The 23385-nt window shown below is 39.6% G+C and overlaps 1 protein-coding gene across 6 annotated transcripts in view; it reads left to right on the top strand.

Annotated features, from left to right (window-relative positions):
• Window positions 1-23385, top strand: part of LOC122868404 (thyroid hormone receptor alpha) — a 113137-nt gene that overhangs the window by 61062 nt on the left and 28690 nt on the right. For all 6 annotated transcript variants that reach the window (XM_044180319.1, XM_044180316.1, XM_044180315.1 and 3 more), the window contains one exon: window positions 10859-11087. In XM_044180319.1, the coding sequence (XP_044036254.1) occupies window positions 11032-11087 (56 nt within the window). In that variant the 5' untranslated portion in view covers window positions 10859-11031. The remainder of the gene's footprint in view (window positions 1-10858; window positions 11088-23385) is intronic.

The following is a 23385-nucleotide window of genomic DNA, read 5'->3' as shown; positions in this document are numbered from 1 at the left end:
GCTGTTTAACCATTATTTTACTATCTGCTCAAACACTCAGTTGGATAAATATCGCACAAAATCAACATTTCCAAGTAATATTGCCCAGTTTAAAAAAAAAAAAAAGCCTAAAATATTGCCCTCACTTGCTTAGTGGTAATCTCTTCCATTCTCATTTTCTCATGGATTCCCATTTTTCTTCTTTATTTCGTATTCATGAAGCTGATGTATTCCTTTCAGCTGTTGTTACAGAAATACATTAAAATCACATTTAATTGCTCACAAAATGTCACATTTACCATACAGTAGCTCTTCTATTGTCCGCCCATCACCTGTCACCCACACATGTACATTAAAATACTGTTTGTCACAAGTCTACTGTAGATAGAACAGAGATGAAGGGGGGGGAAAGGGGGGGAGAAGGGAGTTTCAGCTTGACAGGAGGAAGATACAAAATGGACATTAATGCACAGAAGAAAGAGGAGAGACAAGTTTTCATAGCGCCAAAGTGATAGGCAGTTAGACAGTGCTCCCTCACACACACACACACACACACACACACGCATGTGCACACCCACATGCCAACTAAAGGGCACACACACACACACACACACACACCCCCATAGGGATATGCACGTGTGCTAACTCATTAGTACATACACAGTTGTGTTGACTCCCACAGACACAAAGTCACATAAATGCACTTATATATGCACACTTGCTGAGAAATGCGCTAATGAATGTGCACATGCAAGCACCCACACACACACACACACACACACACACACATATCAGTCGGTAATTATGGTCTCTGGCAGAGAAATGGTAGCCATACATAGTCAATGAGAGCGGGGAAAACAATGAACGCACAGAGCAGATGATTGCTGTAAATAAAAGAATGAAAGTGGAGCGAGGGAGGAACGGAGGAGGACACGATGGCGCTGGCACAGAGTGAAATGGGGATTGGAAAGAACGAGGGCAAAAATAAAGAGGAAAGAGATGAGGAAGGGGAAAGAGGCTGAAATGAGGAGGGAAGGCATGGATATGTAATTAGGTTTCCCCCTTTTTCCATTTAAATGTCAGTTTGAAATATTAATAAGTAAATTTAGACTAACTGTTTCACCACATGCACAGAGCAGTTTGGCAGAAGAAGGAACTTTGTCTTTAAACAAAATGTCAGAGGGACTGTTAAGTCCATCAGGTGAAGGGAGAGCGGGAGGAGACGAGGGGAGGAATAAAAAGGTTGACAGCAGTAATAATTCCAAAATGACATTCAAACACTTGATCTTCTCTGTCTGGGCTGTCTGGATTTCAGGACAATGTTCCATTCTATTGCTTGCTTGGGTAGAAATTGCACAGACATCATATACGTACTTCTGGAATCCACTTTCCAGTGATAGCTGTAACTTTGATCTCCATTGAAAATCTTTGATCTATATATTCACGTTTAATAACTTCAGATCCAATAAAGACTGTGCGATACAGTTGAAAGCGTCGGAAAGGGCCACCATGTCGACCTTTAGTTATGATTGTTTTGTCACACTACTATGTCCAAGGTCAAGAATGACCTTTAACGCCGTAAACACAACATTGACATCACCTTATGAAGTTGAACATATTAGCAAACAGTTGCCTATTTACACATCCAGCAAATTCAGAGCAACAGTAGCATTCATTTAGAGTTGTGTTTCTGTCCACCTGATGAGTGTAAGTCCAAAATTCACTCTCCTTTTGGTCTCTACCAAGTCCTGAGGGAAATATCTGGCTCTTTAGCAAAGTGCTCCACTCTGTTGACCAGCTAATTGCTAACTGTGTCTGTCTGCTGTTTGGTGCTGAGCAGCTAGTGTACAGTGGATTTATCAGAGCTTTTTTTTTTTTTTTTGCTGAAGACAGCTGGCTGCAGATGCTAAAAAGGATACTGATGAGAGCGGTGAGAGTGAACCAAACACTAAAGTTTCGGGCCATAAAAACCAAAACCGTGAGCCAAAAGACGCTAAAACATTCGTAGAGTTGAGGTTAATTGCAGAGTCGGGTGATAATTCTCTATGGGTTCATCACTACAAGTGGCCCCTTTTACATTACACATGGTCATTTGATCCATTGTTAATGTAAAAATATTGATTAGTGCAGCTTTAACTTTTAAGCAAACACTGGTATGAAGTCTTAACGTTGCAGTGGATGAAATCATAACAACTGCTGAGCTCGTATATCAACATGACAACTCCATCTGCTGACTGTGTGAGGCTGTTTGAAGCTCTAGAAAGGGCCAGTAAGTGGACCTTAAGTTGAGATTGTCTTGTCAAACTACTATTTCCTGTTTCATCACCACATCATGGGAATGGTTGTGCCAACATTTATTATGTCAAAAGGACATTTTTGACAGCACTGAGGCTCAGAATGTCGCCCTGGAGTACTACTCACATACCAATTGATGGCATTTCTGAGTATCCTGAGAGAAACCTAACCACCCTACACTTATCCTGAAAATAACAATATATGACACTAGCTCAGACAGTGACTGTGCCTGTAAGCCTGTAAATCAAGGGAGTGAAAACAAAAACAGCCAAGGGTTCAAAAAAAGCTAAGCGGTAGTTTCACCATGTGTGGATGTGCAGGGAGGGCAGACAGTCGCAGTCTACCTACATCTTACTTTACTGCCAGTCATTGTTGTTTTTAGCCATGCCGCTGGCAAGATGGCAATAGCCAGGTTTCTATGCAAATGTACCGCAAATTTTAACAGAGTTTACAGAACCTGAATTTTCTTCTAGCGCCACCAGCAGGTTTGCATTTTTGGATTTTAGTGATATGCCTTGACAGCTTTTGGATGGATTGCCATAAAAACATCTACTTGATGGATTGGCACCAAAGTTTGTATAGACCTTTATGGTTCCCAGACAATGTATCTTGGAAAACTCTAGCGCCACCATAACTAGCGCCACTTTTGTGGTCTTAAGTGTAATGTCTCAACAACTATCGGATGGATTGCCATGACATTAGGTACAGACATTCATGTTCATCTTAGGATGATGAAATGTTAGCATGCTAAAACACTGAACTAAGATGGTGATCATGGTAAAAAAGAATTAACACCTGCTTTGCATGAGCATGTCAGAATTGTCACTGTGAGCATGGTGGCATCATGGATGTGGTTAGCATGCTGAAGTTAGCGTTTAGCTCGAAGCACCACTGTGCAGCCTCACAGAGATGTCAGCATGGCTGTAGACTTGTATCTTGTTTCAGTTTGAAGCAAGTTGTAGCTTGTGAAATAAGCCTGCTCAACACTGCACCCAAGCAGGCTAAGACAAATCATACCAAGTACTTCCATGTACTGTGTGATGTGGTTAAAGAAACAGGCTGGGACTTCCAAACAGTCATTAACTCGTTTGCACTGAACATCCTAATCGTTTTACCCTGGCTTTGCCCTCTAGCCTCCAGCCCGTCGCAGCTTGCTGATCTGTCAGATTTTAGCTCCAGAGATGCGGCAGCCGATGCGGTTCTGCATAACATCTTCAGCCAAGATACACATCAGCTAATATGGACTGTATACATCTCCAGTCATATCATGGATCATCCAAGGCCACCCGTGTTTAACATACACTCAGTGAACTGTAAAGCCTCCAAATGTCAGCTGTTAGAATGCTAACCTTCAGATAGCTGCAGACTCTGGATCAGTGTTTTCCTTCAGAATTGGCAGCTGCAAGAGCAAACTTCCCTTTTGTTGTTTTAGTCAGTTGTATTTGAACAGTATTCCAGTACATTGTGCCTTTTCAAAACGTAAGAAACATCTATTATATTTTGACAGAATGCCATATTTTTCAGTGTTTTGCACCCTTAAAAGATGAGGTAATAGAAGACAATACATTGGACAATGCAAAGTTCATTCTCGACCTTGGGAACAGCACTTAACAAAACATTCTCAGCTTAAAGGCCATTTAGTAGCTGTTCTGGAGCTTTTGATCATATCACATGAATCAAATATGAACATCTCAACTTGTAGTATTTAAGGTGCTCTGAAAATGTAAATCTGAACATTTACAATGTCATGACAATTGGGCAAACTCAGTCTGCTTATGAAGATCATGTGATATGAATGAAAGCTTCGGAAGAGCTACTCAATGGACCTTGAGGTGAGCTTGTTTTGCAAATAAATTGGAGGTTTGCAATGGAAACAAGCGTGAAAACGCTTTGATTTCTTTTCCTTTACACACTTTCTTTGCCTTTTGACTTTGGGTAGTGTGCGGTAATATTAGAAATGTTTGGCTTTCTTGGCAAAAAAAAAGTCCTGCTTATCGAATAAAAGAATAATTGTGTTGTGAATTTTACCAAGAACATGCACTTATTTATGGAAGCCCCCCCGGGGAATGCTGCAATTCAGTTGTCTGAAATGAGAAACACGATCAGTGTTTTCCAGCTTTCCTTTTGGTCTACTAAACCTGTTTTTGTGTGTGCTGACTGTTTCTGTGCAGATTTTGCTGGAGTGATTACAGAGAAAGGGTGAGTGATATAGTGGGAGAAAGTGAGGGAAAGGGCTGGAGCTGCAGAGGGAGGGAAACAGACAGTCATCTTTGATCATGCTGGGCTGCTGCTTCTCTCCATCTAATCAGCTTGGACGTCATCCAAGGCCTCCCTACTCTGATACAGACTAGAGAGGAGTGTGTGTGTGTGTGTGTGTGTGTGTGTTCAGCTGCACATAGTTTGTGTCTGTGGCTTTGACTTTGTGTGTTGAAGAAAATATGTGTTTCACAAAGACTGAGGTATTTGTGTGTGTTTAATGGTTAAGTAGGCTGCAACTAAGTGTGTGTGTGTGTGTTTTGTAATATCCCTGTATGATCTCCTTATTGCCAAGTCCTGTTTCCAGACAGACTGGTACAGTATGTACACAGTGGAGTGTACACACTGATCTGTCTGTAGTTAATGCGCAGTACATTGATCTGTATGTCTGTCATCACTGAACCATGGCCCCATATGATGTTTACACCAAGTTTGTGTGTGTGTGTGTGTGTGTGTGTGTGTGTAACAGGGTTGAATAGGCTTGGTTAAAAGTTAATCTTTTTATTTCATGGCTTCCCGAAATAAATGGATTTTCCTTGTTTTTCCAACTTTAATTAACGTAAATTTTTAATTAAAGCAGTTCGCAAAAATGAAGTCGTAGTTGCAGGAATAAAATTAAAAAAGTAAAATAAAATTAAAAGATACACAGCAAAATCAGGAAACACAAATGAACACTATCCGAGATAAGGTCCACACCACTGAGTGCTAATTCTGTGTGTGTTTTTAACACTGTAATACAGTCATTTTTGACTCTTTGTGTGGTTAGAATATAACACTCCTCAACACTAATGTGTTGCAACAGGAACTCCCTCACAGTGTCATTGTTAACTGCACAGCTGCTCCCTCCGTGAACACTGTAAATATGGTTAAATATAAATATCTCAATAATCATATCTAATGCAATAAACAGTGCACACACAGTAAACTGTGCTAAAAGAAAGAGAATTGTTCTGTTTCACAACATTTTATTAAAACATGCAGCACATTAATATCGTGGCACTATCTGTATTACAGATGTTCAAATTCTGTTTGTCTCAAGTCTAGTACATTACAGTTCATAAGTTTAGAGACATTAACATAAAAATCCTGCAATTAGTCCGTTGAATTCATCGCTCTGTGGAACTTCTTCCTGCAACCTTGCAAAGTCAGCTGCACCCTGTATGAATAGGTGTAAGGTGGTTAGCTTAGCATAAACCAGGGGATTTCAAAGTCTGACACTAGTGACTCAAAAGTCAAATGAACTCCATACAGAAGGAGATTTAAGAAGTTCTCATCAAACACCAGAAATGTAACTCTCCTTAATTTGTTGTGTAGAAGAGCAAAATGAGAAATTCATTAAAAAAGACATAAAAGGTGAGTAAATGATAAAGAGATGATTTAGTTTCAGTCTATAGGTAATTTTTTCCCATTTCGTACACTTCCTTTAAACTGCTTACATGCTCACTGAGCCACCTAAACGAATATTCAGCAAAGTCGTTCAGAAGCTAATGCAGTCTTGGGATTCTTTTGCAAGAAAACCTCCAAAGCAATATTTATAAATAATTTTGTAACTTATTACTTATTCTCTCACAGACTTATTATTCTATTTGTTTGCATTAGCACCAAATCCTGATCTGAAAACAGCTTGGAGAGAATACAGCTTTGAGGTCCTGGAAGCACACCATCTAAAACTGATAGTAATTGTCACAAGTGGAGATCAAATCTTTTTTTCTTGTTGGTGTGGGATGTGTGTGTACATGGTCTATCTGATCTCACACACTCTGATGCCATCTACTGTCACATCTGGAGAAGTGGAGCTCGGCTGCTCAGCTTTCTTTGTTTTCATTGGGTTTGATGCCAGGCAGCATTAAAAGCGTCTTAAAAAAAATAGTGGCGGAAAATGACACTGGCAGATAGTCTGTTATAAGAGATAAGGCGTTATTTATTCTTTTTCATCATTATCAACCAGTCCCATAAAAAGACCCAAAACAAAGACTTTAAAGTATTGTCTGTGTAGCCTCATGTAGCTCATACCTCTGCCATAGAACTCCACTGTCATCCAGAAACTATTAAAAACACATAAAAGAGCGTTAGAGTTGCTCTGGGAGGCATTAGCACTCACAATTAATTGATTAGTCCATTAACAGAAAGCTAATTACCAACAGTTTTCATAACCAGTTAATCATTTAGGTCATTTATTAAGCAAAAACACCAAATATTCTTGTCAAGCCTTCTTAAATGTGAAGGTTTGCAGCTTCTCTGTTTTTACATCGTTAAATTAAATATCTTTGGTTTCGGACTTTGAAGACTTAGGGAAGCCGTGCTAGACATTTTTCACTCTTTTCTGGTATTTTAAAGACTAAAAGGTTAATCAATGAATCATAAATATAATCGACAGAGTAATCAAGAGTGAAAATGATTGTTAGTTGCAGCCCTGGGTGACATTGTCCTTTATTGCAATGAACTAGAGCTGAAATGATTAGGCAATTAATGGATTAGTCCGTCGACTGTAAATGAATCGGCATTTATTTGGATCATTGATTCAACGTTTAAGTTGTTTTTTTTTAAAGCAAAAATGACAAACACTCTCTGGTTCCATCTGCTCAAATGTGAAGAATTGCATTTTTTTTTTTTTCCCTATTGCAAATTAAATATCTTTGGGTTTTGGAGTGTTGGTCGGACAAAACGGGGCATTTAAAGACATCACGTTGGACTTCAGGAAGTTATGATGGACAGTTTACTCACAGTTTCCTGACATTTTTTACATGAGCTATAGATTATATAAGAAAATAATCGGCAGGTTAATCAATAATGAAAATAATCGGCAGTAGCAGCCCTACAATGAACAGCTAGATGTGTTCTGCAATTTCCTGTTATATTCTATCCCAGATGCTTTACATAGTAGCTGTTGACTATTGTATAAATAATAGAAAGAAACTGTTGTCAAACTATAATAATGTCATACCAATGATATTTAACATTTGTTTACACATACTAAGGACCACAGAAGCTTTGGGTTGAAACTCATGACAATACAAAATGTTCCAGAAAGTTTAGTTAGTAAGGGTAATACTCTGTGATTGGCGAGTGACCTCACATATTGACCCTAATGACTCATCCGGCGCTCCTTGCAGGCTAAAACAGCATTATGTGCATTACATTCATCATTTTGAACATTGATTCTGAACCGTAGCAGTGTGACTAATGCACATGCATAGTTGTCTTAAGTGCAAGTATGCATGCAAATTCTTGTGTATATATTTAGACAAGTATTTTTGCTAAGTATATAAATCAAACTTAAGGGAATCGGCCACTCTTCATAAGAAGCTATATTCCAGCGGTGATGCTGAATGATGTGAGAACACCCTCTAAAAGCCAGCAGCAAGCCAGGCCAGCTCAGGTCACAGTTACAACCAGCCCCGGTGACTCTGGTGCCACCATCTGGCACTTTCGGCTCCCCGCATGCTAACATGTATACAGCTGAGGCGGGGCAAAACACGTGAGGGATTTGTGGTTTTATTCATACATGAAAAGTGACAGGTCTTGTATTATTAGTATAGGGTTATTGAAAGCAATAGTGATAGTGAGTTGACACATTTAAAGGATTCTTCTTCTGACACATTTCTGTCATACAGTAGCTCGAGTGTTGCCCCAAACTATGAATAGACAGTAATATTTTAATCTCTGGCAAGTGTCCATGGTGTTGGCAGGATAATCCACTCTGAACCCTGTAGTCATAGAAACATGACACAGTTAATGATGATTAATTACCAGGAGTGCATTCTCTTTGATGACTTTGTCAAACTTTGGAAGAACATCACCAGAGAAGCCTGTCGAGTAAGAGCCAAAACATTCAGCCTACCAGAAGAAGCTCAGACTGTTGTTCCCTTAGATTCGGAGTCGATTTCAGAAACGAGGACGTCGGAGCATGCATCAAACGTCCTCTACCGCATTATGTCCATACATTTATTGTTTCCTGTGAAACCCTTGTTTGTGGGTACGCAATTTCTGTCCCATGAGGTAATGGCAGACAATGAAAATTCCTATATAAAGAGGCAGTTAAAGAATGCAAATACATTGAATGGCTGTTGGTGAAAAAAGGCTGATGAACAACTCTGAGATGTTTAATAAAGGACATACTTCAAAGTTCCCTGGTAACGTTTTCATTTGATGTTTGACAATTTACACATTTTAGCACTACAGTATATGAAGCTTTGTATTGGCTTGCACAGCCATTACTGTTTGCCTCCATTTAATAGGTATACATAGAGTGTACATGCTTGAAGAAGATGCTTTTCTCTTAAAGGTGCCCACAGGGAGTTTTCTTGTAAACAAACAAAGACTAGCTAGCTGGCTAAAAACATAAAAAAAAAAACCCACACAACTTCATATCTCGTTAAAAAGCATCATGGTTGTGTGTTTTGCACTCAGACTTCTTGACTTCAGTTTAATTTGTCCGTGAAGAGAAAAGCAACCTTCTCAAGCTTGAAAGCATGTGGTTTGCATGTGTTAGAGTGCCTGCCTGGCAAGACAGAGAATTATATTTGTCTTTGTTACCTTTTTTACATTTCATGATGCATTCATTCATTACTGTTTATCTGCACGCTCTAATTGTAGCTGTGATCTTTTGCCACAAAGGGGGAATAAAAAGCTGAAAAAAACACCCATGAAAATTGTGGAGTGCAATTTACCCTGAATTCCTGTCAGAGGACTTGTAAGTAGCTTATAGTAAATTAGATTTGCCTGGACTCTGTTTCCTCTAATAGATGCAGGACTGTAGCGGTGAACAGGCCACAGTGAACACAGAGGCTGTATTGTGAAAGCAGACAAGCCTAATTTTAAGTTTAATTTCCTCGTTACATGTTTGATACAGACTTCCCAATGAAAAGGCTCAAAGGATCTGCTGTACCTTTAAGTTGAAGATGATCAGATTTCTGTCCTTACTGTGTTAAAACATTTCAGTCCAAACTGAATATATTCCTTCATAGCAGATTACTGTCTATTCACTGTCTAAAAATGTAGTCAAGACATTCGCGTCCTTTAATAAATTAACTCCAAAAGTCTTGTTTGTTAAATTTGCAAGCCTGTTCACAAACTGAACTAAACCGTTTGGGCCTCTTTATGCTCCTCAACAGCAGTTTGTAAAAATGTAAGCCTGTCGGGTTTGTGTTCCCGCTGAGCTGGCCAGTTTTGCCTCTAGGTCAGACGTATGGAGGATGAACATTTTTTAATCTTTAAATAAAGAAAGAAATACATAGATAATTGATAAAATCATTGCATAAATAATTAAATATGGCATTTAATAAATAAAAGATTAAATATATATGGAAATTCTTAAATGAAGAAATAAATAAAGAAATGTAGAAATAAAGAAATAAAGAATTAATTGGGACATAAATGCATGTGTTTACAGACCAGCTAGCATGGCTGTCGACTCTTGTTCTTATAGTCATGCATAAACTGGAACACTGAAACCACAAAACACAATCTGAAAAGCAAATAAAATGTTTTATATCAGTTTAAAAACATGGTAAAATAGAGTTGTGGTGTATGAGCACATACTGTATTAAACACATGTCATATTATTTTAGTCCCACTGTGAAATCCCACAATGAAAGCACTGCTGTGAGTGTCTTTATCTCCGCCAAATGGCGCCTTCGCAAAATTGGAGAATGGAAAAAAAAAACATGAAATGATCGATTAATCGTTTAAGTCATTCATTCACTGGTTACAGCTTCTCCACTGTTCTCCAAGTTTGCTGCTTTTCTGTTTTATATCATCGTAAACTGCGTATCTTTTGGATTTGTTGGCTGACAAAACGACATTTGAATGTGTCACGTTAGGCTTAAGGAAGTTGTTATGGACATTTCTCTCTATTTTCATACGTTTTACAGACCAAGCGTTTTATCAGTTAATCGAGAAAATAATCTGCAGATTAACTGATAATGAAAATAATCATTAGTTGCAGCCCTAAAAGGGTTTCCTTTCCTCTTAAAGGACTAGCCCTCCCTTCAACATTAAATCCAACCTTGTGATTACATAATTAGATGAACATTCAGTACTATACTGAACACAAACAAAATGTCTAAAAATACAATCTGGCAAAGAATCTTGGGATTTTGAAGTAGAAAATGTTTAAAAACCTGAAATATTTTCTTTGTTGCATGTAAACATACAAGCTTTACATGGCATATTTACATGGTGAGCAAAGAAACTACATCTGTAATGTTATATAATAACAGTAATGCTAAGAGTGTGTATCTAAAATGTAACGTAACATTTAATTGTACAAATGTTAACGTCACAGTGTGTCTGTTTCTTACTGTGTCTTCTCTCTCTGCCCCTCCAGCCTTGTTTTGCTTCCACTGATGTCCCGCCCACCGCGCACCTCCCAGCCAATCGCCACCCAGATTCTCCGATGGCTGCCTATTGAAGGGGCCGCCGGCGAATGCTGAGCAGGCTGGCGAGGTCGAGGTCCGCCTCGTTGTCCTGTGATTGGCTGCTGGACGGGACTGAGGCTTCATGGAGCCAATGTCCACCAAGCAGGATAGCAACTCATCAGAGGGAGAAGAGAGAGGGTGAGACGGAGTGAGTGAGTGAGTGAGTGAGTGAGTGAGTGAGTGTGTGTGTGTGTGTGTGTGTGTGTGTGTGTTGACAGAAATGTGATGGATTGTACAACCGCATGTGTGTGTGTGTGTCCATCTTTGATGTGAACATGAAAGGAAAGTAGAGATTAACTGTGGATTTGACAGAAGTGACAGATGAAAGAATAGCTGCAGGCACAGACAGATGGACGGATGGATGGATGGACGGATGGATGGATGGATGAAAGTAAACACTGATGCAGTCCGGACACAAGCACTTCACCACATCACACAGCTGGATGACATTTTGTATATTACAGAGAGAAGAAAGTCAATGCAAGGATGCACAGAGGTCTACATACATTTCTCCGTGACTTGAAGCTTTAATGAAAGGGAGAATAAAAAATGAACGAATGATTAATAACAGATGAGTGGATGTGCAGCATAGGCTATATAAATAATCAAAGAAAAGGATGTTGTCTGGTTGGATGGAGTGTTTAGTTTATTTTGGGAGAGGTAAAAGGGAAGGCAGAACAATCCGTCACGCTGCCATCTGTGCTCTCTCCGTTTCTCCGGCACGTGCAGTCACACACACACACACACACACACACACGGGCGGCCCTCATCGCTTCATTAAATAAATTCACAGAGACTGAGTTCAGAGCCGACGAAGAAGCGAACACAAACACAGAGCAAGTGAAATCCCACATCACATGAATAAATTGTGTAAAATGTATAAATAAAATAGTAATTTGTGAAATGGCTGAAGAAATTATTACAGCTCAACTTATTACTATGGAATTTTCTTTCATCATTCTATTTTTCCATATTAACAATTTAAAAAAAAAAAGAGTTTTATGGGACTTCTTTCTGATTTCATAATAGATATTTTCATTTCAAAATGCCCTTTTTCAAAAGTCTGTTTTTGTTTCATAATGGCATTTTCCCCAGTAACACTTTTATATCATGACAAGTTGCATTTCATAATGTCACATTTGATTTCATACAGTGATGTCACGTTTCATGCCAGTGGTGTTTTGATGACTCGATGTCACGTTAAACGGTTAAATGTTACATTTTGGAGGGATGTTAGTTTGCTACAGGTCTCCAGTTAATTTCTCATGATCATCGTTTTTATAAAAAAAAAAGAAAATTATTATAAATTAGATTTTTGCGTTGTTCTAAAAACGGAATAGAGGTGAAAGAATAATGCAGCGGGTTGATCAGCAAGCTTTACTGCATTTTGCTCTTTGCTGCACAGAGTTTTGCTTCTTCCCCTCCTCTACAGTACAAGTAGACATGCTACCAAAAACTAGCGTGCTGACGCCCTCGCCCTCGCCCTTCGGATTTCTTGCTAGCTGATGGGAATTGTCACTATTTTATTGATAAAATTATCCCTCTCAGTGACATTTGGTCGGTTAGTTTTATTATGACTCGAGAATTAGTGTAGTTGTACTATCAAGGCCAATCTAAAAATTGTAGAGGGACCGCCAATCACGGAGCCCCCTCACATGTTTTGTACCTAGTGCTTTGTCAAAGTTAAATGATACGGCATAACAAAGGGGTAATTTGCTCTTTTCTGTGCTTGATTTTTCAAATGCAGCCCAAATTGAAGTGGTGCTGGGAAGGTTAGTTAGATAGACTTAGATATACACTGTAACGTTTATGAGAAATGATTTGGGTAATATAAAGTTGATATAAATGTGAAATAATACTTTTAACAAAATTGGATTTTGATGTATCTTGGGCCCTGACAGTTCCTCGGTAATTACTAAAACTTCATGTGAAACTACACAGTATTATTATAGCTGATAATATTGATGATGTATTGTATGCTCTTATCCAGAAGATGGTATAAAAGACTGCAGTTGGAAAGTGATGTGTGTGTGTGTGTGTGTGTGTGTGTGTGTGTGTGTGTGTGTGTGTGAAGGGCTGTTGTTGTTGCTTGTGTTTAATTAGTAAGCCAAGGCACGTTTCAGGTTGTTGCTCTGAATATCTTTTCCAACTCTGCCTCAGTTCTGGCTGAGAACAGTCGTTGCATACCTCAATGTTCTTATGTTGGCGTGCTGAATTTCACTTGCCCTACCTCTAAAAGCTATAAGTCGCATTGGCCTCGAATTCACAGTGCACATTCACACTCCAGATAGAAAGAAAGCTATCAAATCTGCTGACCTTATGCCTTTCACTTAGCACTGCTATCGGGCCAACTTTCCGGTTTTCTCCTTCCTCATTATTCATACGAAAACATGCTGCATGTGCATTCATGCCATCAGCAGAAAGAGAGGTTTTGCTTTAGCTGACCCCATGACCTTTGGTATAGCCATCACCATGGTTACCCCCGTGTAGGTAGTGTGGGATGTAGCAAGCACAATGTTAAAGTAGCATCTACCTGGGGAGGTAATTAGGCTTTGGAAGAGGCCTCTCTGGTTTGAGTGTGTGCCATCTGCATGTGTGTGTGTGTGTGTGTGTGTGTATCCTCATGTGAGCAGATGGGTTTGTATTATTGAACAGGTATGTGTGTGTGTGTGTGTGTGTGTGTGTGTGTGTGTGTGTGAAGGTGTATCAATCTTTTTCTGCCAGCAGAGATGTTTGCGTGTGCATGTGCATGTTTACGCGGCTATAGGAGTGTGTGTGTGTGTGTGTGTGTGTGTGGATTAGTGCAGTGGAGAGAGCTGGATTAGGAGCAGTGAGGGCAGATGGAGCCACAGAAAGCAGCAGAGGACAGCTCAGGACGCCTCAGTATGTGACAACAACAGGGGATTGTCGCTCTGTGTTTGTGCGCATGTGCGTGTGTTTAGCACAGTGTCATTGAGCATGCACGTGTTCTTGTGAGCGCTGCCTCATGCCCTGACCCCCTCCCCTCTGTGAGTCACAGAGCATTCGGGATACACACACACATTTACACACACAGAGATGAAAAACTTCACATAGCCTGGAGTGGGGAATGCTGAAATAAAATTTGGTGTGCACGTGTGGGCGTGTGTGTGTGTGTGTGTGTGTGTGTGTGTGTGTGTGTGTGTGTGTGTGTCAGAATGAACTGCAGTGTGAAGCCTCTGAATATTTCAGGAGACGGTTGGCTTTCATCATTCAATTAACATCTGAATAGAAGGATTGTAACTGTGTGTGTGTGTGTATAAGTATGTATTTGCCTGTGCTTTTAGGGGCTTTATTTTATATTGTTATATAATATAATTATAATATCCCTGTATATTTGTAAAGTAGAATACTAATCATTGGTTTTGGGCAGATCTGGGCTTACTTCAAAATAGCACATTCATTTAATTCATCTGAGGGAATATATTCTTTTAGTAGCATTTGATTGGTTATGAATCCAACATCAAATCAGAATCCTTTTAAATCCCTTATCGAGTCCACTATCTAGCTTTCAACCTCAGTAAGTAACTAAATGAAAATGGGATGAATAGCAGAAGGCATTAAATGATGATTAATTGTATCTGGCACACTGAAATAACAGGTATAACCTACTTTCTTTTCCACGTCTTATTTTTCATGAGCCACTTCCTCTAAATACTGGAGGACCTGATGCAAAACTATGAAGTTGGTACGTTTAAATTATTGATATGATATGCTTTAAAGTTTAACTGGGAGATTCTGACTACTGACAATGACATGACGTGATCAGCTAGATCATTTCACTAGAGTTCCTGCTTAAAAGTCCCACTCATTTTCTCCATGGACAATTTTTTTTTTTAGCTGGAGCACTTCCAAAGCTTGTATGTGTTTGAATCTCTCCCAGTTGAATCATCAAAAGATGAACAACTGCTTTAGAAAATATCTGGTTCTTTGATTAAAAAGTTGAAGGTGTACAGCCTGCGTACAAAACGTAAGGTGGGAAGTTTACTCAGGCTCCCAAGGTGAATTTCGCCAATTCTGTTCGATGTGCTGCTAACGGCGAGTGAAAGCAAAAGATTACTCTGTTGAGACAACTGATTACAGAATCTAAAGAAGCTTAAATGAACTCGCTTTCAGATTCTGGCGCCGCACTTTGTTCACAACTGCAGAAACTGAAAGTGTTTTAAATTCACAGCTCTGATTTACACCTCTGACTTCTTCTCCATAGCAACGGCGACCGAGGCTTATGGGTATTTTTAGTATTTTGGCCAAGCTGATGGAGAAAACATTATTTCTCAGAAAGAAAGAGAGCTGAAATGATTTAAAACTTGAAACTATTTGAAATGGGAATACAGAATGGGGGGAAAAAACACTTCACCTCCTCCCACTTTGGACTTCCACTTTGAGCTGCAAAAACAGTGAACTTGCAATCACAGAGTGTCTCTATCAAACAGTCTTTGGCTGATTTCAGACCTGTTTGCAAGGAGCTAACTAGACATTAGTTAGTGTGCAAAATTTCGCCCTTTTGCAAGTTATTTATGGCTTTAATTAGCTACAGCTCGTTAACCTGTTTGTCATTTTAATTGATCTCAGCAACAATAAACACTACCTGAATGTTTTTAGCCATGCTAGCAGCACAGCTGTATGGATGGCAATGTCGAACTGTTGCTCAGTTTGTCGGTCGGTTGGTCCACCATTTTGGTCCAGACTTGAATACGGTATCTAAACAACTATTGGATGGATTGCCATGAAATTCAATGCAGACATTCATCTGTCCAATCGTGGACTGATTTTTCCTCTAGCGCCACCAGTGTGTGAAAGTTTCACATCTTGAGAAATATCTTGAACATCGAGACGGATTTGTACAAAAGTTTGTACAGACGGTTATAGTTGTATCCTAATGGCTTTGGTGATCCCCTGACTTTTCCTATAGCGCCACCATGAGGTTGACGTTTGTTGTTTTGAGTAAAATGTCTTAACAACTACTGCCATGAAATTTGGTACAGCCATTCATGTCCCCCTCACGAATGAGGATGAATTGTAATAACTTTGGCGATCCCTTAACTTTTCATCTAGCGCCATCATCAGGGCAAAACTAATGACATTCTCATCAGCCTTAGCTGTACTTTGTGTTCAGTGCTAGTTAGCAATGGTTATCATGCTAAAATGTTAAACGAACATGGTAAAAATTATACCTGATAAGTATCAACATGTTAGCATTGTTGACATTAGCATTTAGCTTAAAGTACCATTGTGCCTTAGTTCAGCGTCACAAGGCCGCTAGCACGTCTGTAGACTCTAAATTTGTTTAAATTACTAGAAATTGATAAGTGAATGGTTAGCTTTGTCACAAGTGTCCATTTTAGTGAAACATCATGGACGCCATGAAAGCTGGTGTGGTTCCGTTGACGTTCAGGACAGCAGAGATGAAGCAGAGGTGGCTGGTTTAGCAAGTGTGCTTAGTATTGCAGGACATTCGAACCATTATCACATGGACTGTGCTTTCCTGGTCTTGAGCAGTCAGAATGCAGGTTCACCGTTCATTTATCTGTGTCACGACAGATATGAATCTTAATCAAAACAACAAGGCTGTGATCAAAGCTTATATAGGGTTTGGCATCTGTTAACATTAGAGCCCGACCTACTAGTTAACACCTTTATAAACACTGACTGGACTATTAAATAGGCAGTTTAGAATAAAGCAATGAAATATAAGTGAGGGTTTGATTGAATGCAGGCACGTACACACAGCATGTTGTTTTGAGCATTTCTGATGCAAAGAGCTTTTGTCCTGATTTAACCTGTGGGGCCAAACTGCCAAGTTTGTTTGTAGACCAACTAAAAATGTCTGTTTTCTCACCATTTAAGAAAGTTGGTCTGCATCCACTGCAGCCAAACCAGTTGTTAAATAGCAAAAGTCCCGGAGAGGCCAACCCAGATCTTTAGGCGCTCAATAAGAATATCGTGATCAATTGTGTCAAAGCACTTATCTTGTTGGCATCAGTGCTAATCCTGAGATTGCTGACAACTTTGGTGGGTGCTGTCTCAGTGCTAGGATTTAATATCTAATTTAGTTTTTTCAGCAGCAGTTTTGAAGGATTCTGGAAAACATCCAGCTTCAAGAGACATGTTAATCTTCACTCTTCAATTCTTAAAAAATGTGGTGGGTGACCGGGTCGAGACAGCACGTGGAAGACTTACTTTCATTCACAAGCTCTTATAGCTCCTGATCAGAAACAGTAGTGAAATTCGACATGTTTGTACTAATTTTGCAGTCGCTCTTATGTTTTCAAAGAATATTGCAAATTCCTCACATCTATTTGGTCTACGACGGCATTGACAGGGGCAGGATTGAGCAACCGGTTTATAGTTGTGAACAGTGTTCTAGGATAATTATTACTCTCTGCAATCATCGCTTCTTCTCGCGGAGCGTATGGCAGAGTTAAAAAGATAATATTTGCTCCTTGTAAATATTACTTCTAGACCAGTTTTCCTCCACTTTCTCTCTGCTGCTCTACAAGATCTCTTTTGCTCACAAACAGAATCTGTCCATCCATGGGGATATTTTATCAGTTGGCTATAAGCAGTCAGACTCATAATCGTGTAAAAAACATTCACATGGAGGTTACTATAGCCATGGAAACATTGCATTATTCTTTTCAACTCTTTCTTATACATTGAACTCGAGTATTAAAGTCAGTGTATGCACTGTATGTGTATGCACTGATTCGCGAAAGGAAATCGTTTAATATTAGGGAATGCACACGTCCTGCTTTTACGGCTGATAATGATCTGTATGTATGTATCTGTATGTATCTGTATTTTCTAAGAAAGTGATGAGTATACCGGGAACAGCATGGCTCTGCAGGTAAAATGAACAAACAGGCTGTATCCCTCCTCCACTACTTTTCAAAGGGCCACTCTTCCTCTCTTAGTGAGAGGCCTTGTCCTCGGGTAACCCCTCTGTAGTTGTACATAGAGTTTATTAGCTGAAGTGGCACAACCATGCAGCTGTGTACTAATTCACAAGCCTCTTTGCCATTTGACCTGCTGAAGTGTGTGACACAGGCAAATAATGAAGTAGTGAGCGATTTAAAAAAAAAAATATATATATATATATATATATATATACCAAGGCGTGAAAAGTCTATGTTAAATGTTTCCTCATGTTTACCACGGAATAATTCAATAAAGAAGGTGTTTGTGTGTCAGAATTGTTACTCCTTTTCATAGCAGATTTGTTCTGGAAATCGCTAACAGCTTCAGAATGCCCAAAGTATTTATTTTAATGCAATAAGCTATTTAAAATAGCTGTGGATGAATATGTCATTTTGGAGTGGAAAAAGACAGTGATAACACTGTTTTTTGTGTCTTTATTAGCTGTAGCACTTTTTAAAGTGAAACCGCAATATGGTAAATGGAGATGTCCCCACAAATGAATCACTAGAACGACACAGAATGTGTCGATCAGTAATTGTGTCTTATGCCGGGATCAGATCACACAATATTTGTGTCTTCTGAGATGGTCACTGTGTCAGATTAGATGCTCACAGATTCATAAATTCTTGCTGTGATTTGGCAGAGAGTCAGGGCAGACTACATGCTGGACCCTGAGCAATCATAGCTTCACTCTTCCACTTGACAGCACCAACATCATTCTTCTTTCGCTTCGCCATGTTTAGAGTTGTTGTTGGAAGAGCGCTCTTTGCGCCTATGGATCAACATCACAGAACGCGTTGTAGAAATTGTCGAACTAGGCGAGAGAAGCCAAAAAAATGAATCATGACTTCATGTCAGGATGTCACCCCAGATGCTGCGTCAGTTGTCTTGCCACTACACTTTAATGAGCAATTGTAACGCTCGATGCTCATTTTTGACATGTCTGTCAGGTCGGACCATGGTTTTTGTGGCGTGAGCCATTGTTTTCCTATGAAGAGAACAAAGACATCAAATTTAACAACTTGCTGCTGCGCTCAGCGTTCAGTCATTTTCAGCTTTGACCTTCTATGTGCAGCAAATTAGATGGCACCTGTCTGTGATGTAACCTGAAAAGGATCGACAAAAAAGCTCATTCTCTGTGTTTACAAGAGCACTCCACTGATTATAACATTGCACTTCTATAATGTTGTTGGACTCACGATGGACGGTTTAAAAAAGTATCAAAATTGATGCAACAGAACCAGAGATGTTGTCCTTTTTAAAGCACGCATTCTTCAAAAGCTGACGCCTACATTACCTACAGTGCAACTCGACCACAAACAGTTCTATCGGAGATTCGGCTGTGTTATGCTAGTAGCGGCTAGCCTTTAGCCTCAAGCAGAGATGAGGAGCGGGCTACAGAGGTCTGGTAAGATCACTTCTTTCTAACTCCACACCCCAGATTTTTGGAATTTTCAAAATTGTAGTCTTCAGCCTCAACTGACGCTGACTCATCACGTGAGGCAATTTATCAGATTTTCAGCAGCTCCCTCTGAAACCCCTAAAGGCTTTATACAACTTTTTTCCACATATGCAGTAATACTCCCCAAGACCTGTAAACAGGTGGAGTCCCCCTTTAAGAGCTCCCAGAACTGAACATTACACCAAGATCTTAGCCAGAAGACTGTAGCATGCAAGTCAGGTTTGTTTATGGATTAAGAACAATGTAGTAGCTTTCCTGCTAGCTGAGGCACATTGGTGACGCAAACCTACGCTACACCTTGCCTCTGCACTGGGCTTTGAGCCCCACCTTGCAATGAGCACAACTCATACCACTGATCATACCTCATGTAGTGGGCCTTGGTGTGCCCCAGTGATGCTGGTACACGTCCTGCGTCTCTGACGCATTCAAATCCGACAGGGTCGCAGTAAACTCGCTGTTGACGTGTCCAGGGAACACACCGTATTTTTTCACTAATATTAATAATGCTACATTGAGAACAACAAATTGGTGTTGAAATCATAGAAATAAACAAAAGAAACCTCGCTGCCAAAGAACCTGTTTCTTACCGTCTGCGCACAAACTGTATCTCTCCAGCACCAAACGGGAAGCAGCAAACCGGGTAGTTACTTCGGTAACGACCGAAAAAACTCCTCAAATACCGTCTCACACACACACACACACACACGATAGACGGTGAATTAACAGTGTTATGAGTCGGCGTGTATCTGATCCACCAACCAGCACGTATTTTGGTGAGAAATCTTCATTTTTGAAACGTTTGCTTCTCATTCCAACGGTCTTCTCCCACTGAAGTTGAAGTATGTAAGTATGGAAATACAGTTTATCTTTATGGATTATATTGATGCCAAATTGACAAGAGCTGAAATATGACACCTTTTATCTTGTGTTTCTAGAGTTATGTGTTTTTGCGGACACATAAGGAATTGTTAATAGGCCTATGTCATATTTCTTTAAGGTAGTTTGGCATAATAGTGCTAATATACATACTGCTGCATGTAGCCTATATTTTTTAATGTTTTGTCACCACTACAGAAACACTAGGTAACTGCTAAAGTATGATTTATAGTCTAAGTTTATAGTCTAATAATGTGAGTTTATATTGATTACTGACGGTGGTGATCAGGCTAATTATCAGCTAATTGTACTCCGTTTCTGATGGCAGTATGCAGTAGTTGCCCTTTGTGTGTGTGTTTTTAAACTACTTTACTAATTATATATGATGTGCTTGATGGTGTTATGACTCCTGATGAAACTTGAAAGCTCAGCATTCTCGTTGCCCTTTAGCTTCGTTTTTAACATTTATTCACCCAGAAAAAGCTAATATTTCTCTGTATAATATGACCTCTCTGTCTGCTGCTGTGCGTCTGCAGTGTATTTACAGATTTGGGATTTTATTTGTTCGATTTTCAGATACATTTTCAACACACATAAATAACAATTATATCCAAATAACATCAAACACAAGTAATGAACATAATAAACATGAGTAACACTACAATTTGTCAAAAAAACACAACTTTTATTGAGGACCCACTCAATATCCCTGGGACCCACTCAAATGGCCACGTGGGTCTCGGGGATTCACTACATTGATAACCTATCAACATCACTGCTGCCCAGCACCCCTAGAGACACACACACATTAACACACTCTGCATCCAAGCTAACCCCTGGCTTCATGTGACAGTGTGACATAACATTGTCATGGTTGCAGGCAGAGTTTCTCCTCAGTTAAATTTGAGGATTTCATTTAATTTTAGTGTGACAGTTACCCATCACATGAGAGCTTGTGTACCAAATCTTTGAACCAAATCAACTTTAAAAAGTAACTACGTTAATCAGTTTTTTTTTGTTCCCTCTTGTACTCTTTGTCCTCTGTTTGGACCCATGACTGCAAGCAAGGCCACACATGCCTGCAGCGTCACCCTGAAGCTCACCAACAGCATAACAGTTGTCGGCTTGATCTCCAGCCACAGCGTGTCAGACGTAAAGAGATCTACCGCAGCGGTGCCGGCCAGATAACCTCTCCCTTAACATTTGTAAGGCCAAGCAGGTGGTGGGGGATTACAGGCGAGCATTCCTCCATTAACAGAGGCAGAAAGAGAAAGTCTGCGCTTTTAAGTTCTCAGTATGCACAATACAGAGAACCTGTCATGAGATCTACACTCAAGAACTGCGGTTAAGATGACACAGCTGTGAGTTTATTATCTAAGGCAGCTCAGGAAGTTTGGCTCAGGCCAACAGTCTCAGGAAGTTCTACAGCTGTGCCATGGAGAACATCCTGAGTGGCTGCATCACTACCTTCTAGGACAGTATCACAGTCCAAAACCACAAGCCCCTTCAGAGGGCCAGTGGTTCTGACTTTCTTTCGTACAGGACATCCACAACAGACATTATATGAGCCATCACGAGAGCCACTTCAGTCTACTCAATCTGCTCCCAGCATGCAGACGGCACTGCAGATATTCCCTGAAAAAGTGTCAATCGAATTTCAGCAGCATTTGAACCAAACTGCCATCTTTGTGTGACTGCTGTCCATGCTAGAGGTTTTCACGGGTCCAAAAATTCATGCCTGAATCCAAAAAGACCCGGAAACCCGGAACCGACTACCGGGTACTACCGAGTGCTCTACCTGTAGAGCTGTGGTCTCTCCATGAATCTGGGACTGATATTTATTAAAAATCAGACAGTTAAACAAGGGGTACTCCAGCAATTCAGTATTTGACTTCCATAAAGTTGGGGAACTCGCAAGGGACACATGGTCAGAATCAAAGCTGCAGAGGTCGAGATATCCTGACTATCATGGGGTCAAGCTTCAAAAATGCTATACCCTACCTTTCCCATAAGGCAACTTGATAATGTCTTTCATTATTCATTATTTTTATTCATTTTGTGCCCCTTTACGAATGTTCTACAGAACCAGTTTAGGAGTAAAAATGTAATTTGTTATTTCTTTTAAGTTAAGGATAAGTGAAGATAGCATACACAAGCAACTCACTGGAAACAGCTAGCCTGGCTCTGTCCAAAGGTAACACAATCCGCCTACCAGCACCTTTTAAGCTCACTTATTAACATGTCAAATCTTGTTTGACTAATCTGTACAAAAACTGAAGTATTAAAATGACACCTTACATTTTGACAGAGCCAGGCTAGCCGTTTCCACCTGTATCCAGTCTTTATGCTAAGATAAGCTAACTGGCTGCTGGCGGTAGCTTCATATTTACCATAAAGACATGAGAGGGGTATCAGTCTTCTTGTCTGGCTCGCAGCAATAAAGTGTTTAAGCACATTTCCCCAAAAGTTTGAATAAAAGCCATATTTTCTGAGGACTCCCAACAATGCGAGACAGTATTTACATTCAGAATTTGAATATTTTGAGGGTTTGTTGTGTTAGCAGATTATATATAGATTTGACTTGTCTTAAAATGCAATTGTAATCATTGTTGGAAGTTAACTATTATATTACTAACTATTAGATTACCACTGTGGCTGGTGATTACAAAATCTACCAGCCACTTTCTTGTTTTAACCGATGTCCTGTCGATATATGCCTCCTATTGAGATGTGCTGCTTAGCGGTTCTGCGCATGACCCGCAATCTCCCTGAAATCTTAAAAGAGAGATGTTATAATATAGTATTTCAACATGCTCTGCATATTCTTACAGTATACATGGAGTGAGTAGTGGTGTAAAATAAAATGATTCTGTAGTGGGAGCATTATTTGATAGGGGATCGAAATACCCTACCTCTGTAATCTTAAATAAAGAAATTAGATTAATAGAGTATCATAATATGCCCCCCATATTCTTACAGTGCACTTACCCCTGTTTGTAATCAAAAAACATAAATGAAGACATCATAATACTGTGAGAGTTATATCTTTATGGAATATACACAACTGGAAACACATAAGGTAGATTATTTTGACAAGGCAGCATAAATCATCAGAACACCGGCAGTTTGTAACTGCATGTGAAAAATAATAAAAGATCTACA

Source organism: Siniperca chuatsi, linkage group LG21 (genome assembly GCF_020085105.1).
Source record: "Siniperca chuatsi isolate FFG_IHB_CAS linkage group LG21, ASM2008510v1, whole genome shotgun sequence".
In the NCBI taxonomy this organism is placed as follows: Eukaryota; Metazoa; Chordata; class Actinopteri; order Centrarchiformes; family Sinipercidae; genus Siniperca; species Siniperca chuatsi.
This window is presented reverse-complemented; position numbering and strand designations above follow the sequence as displayed.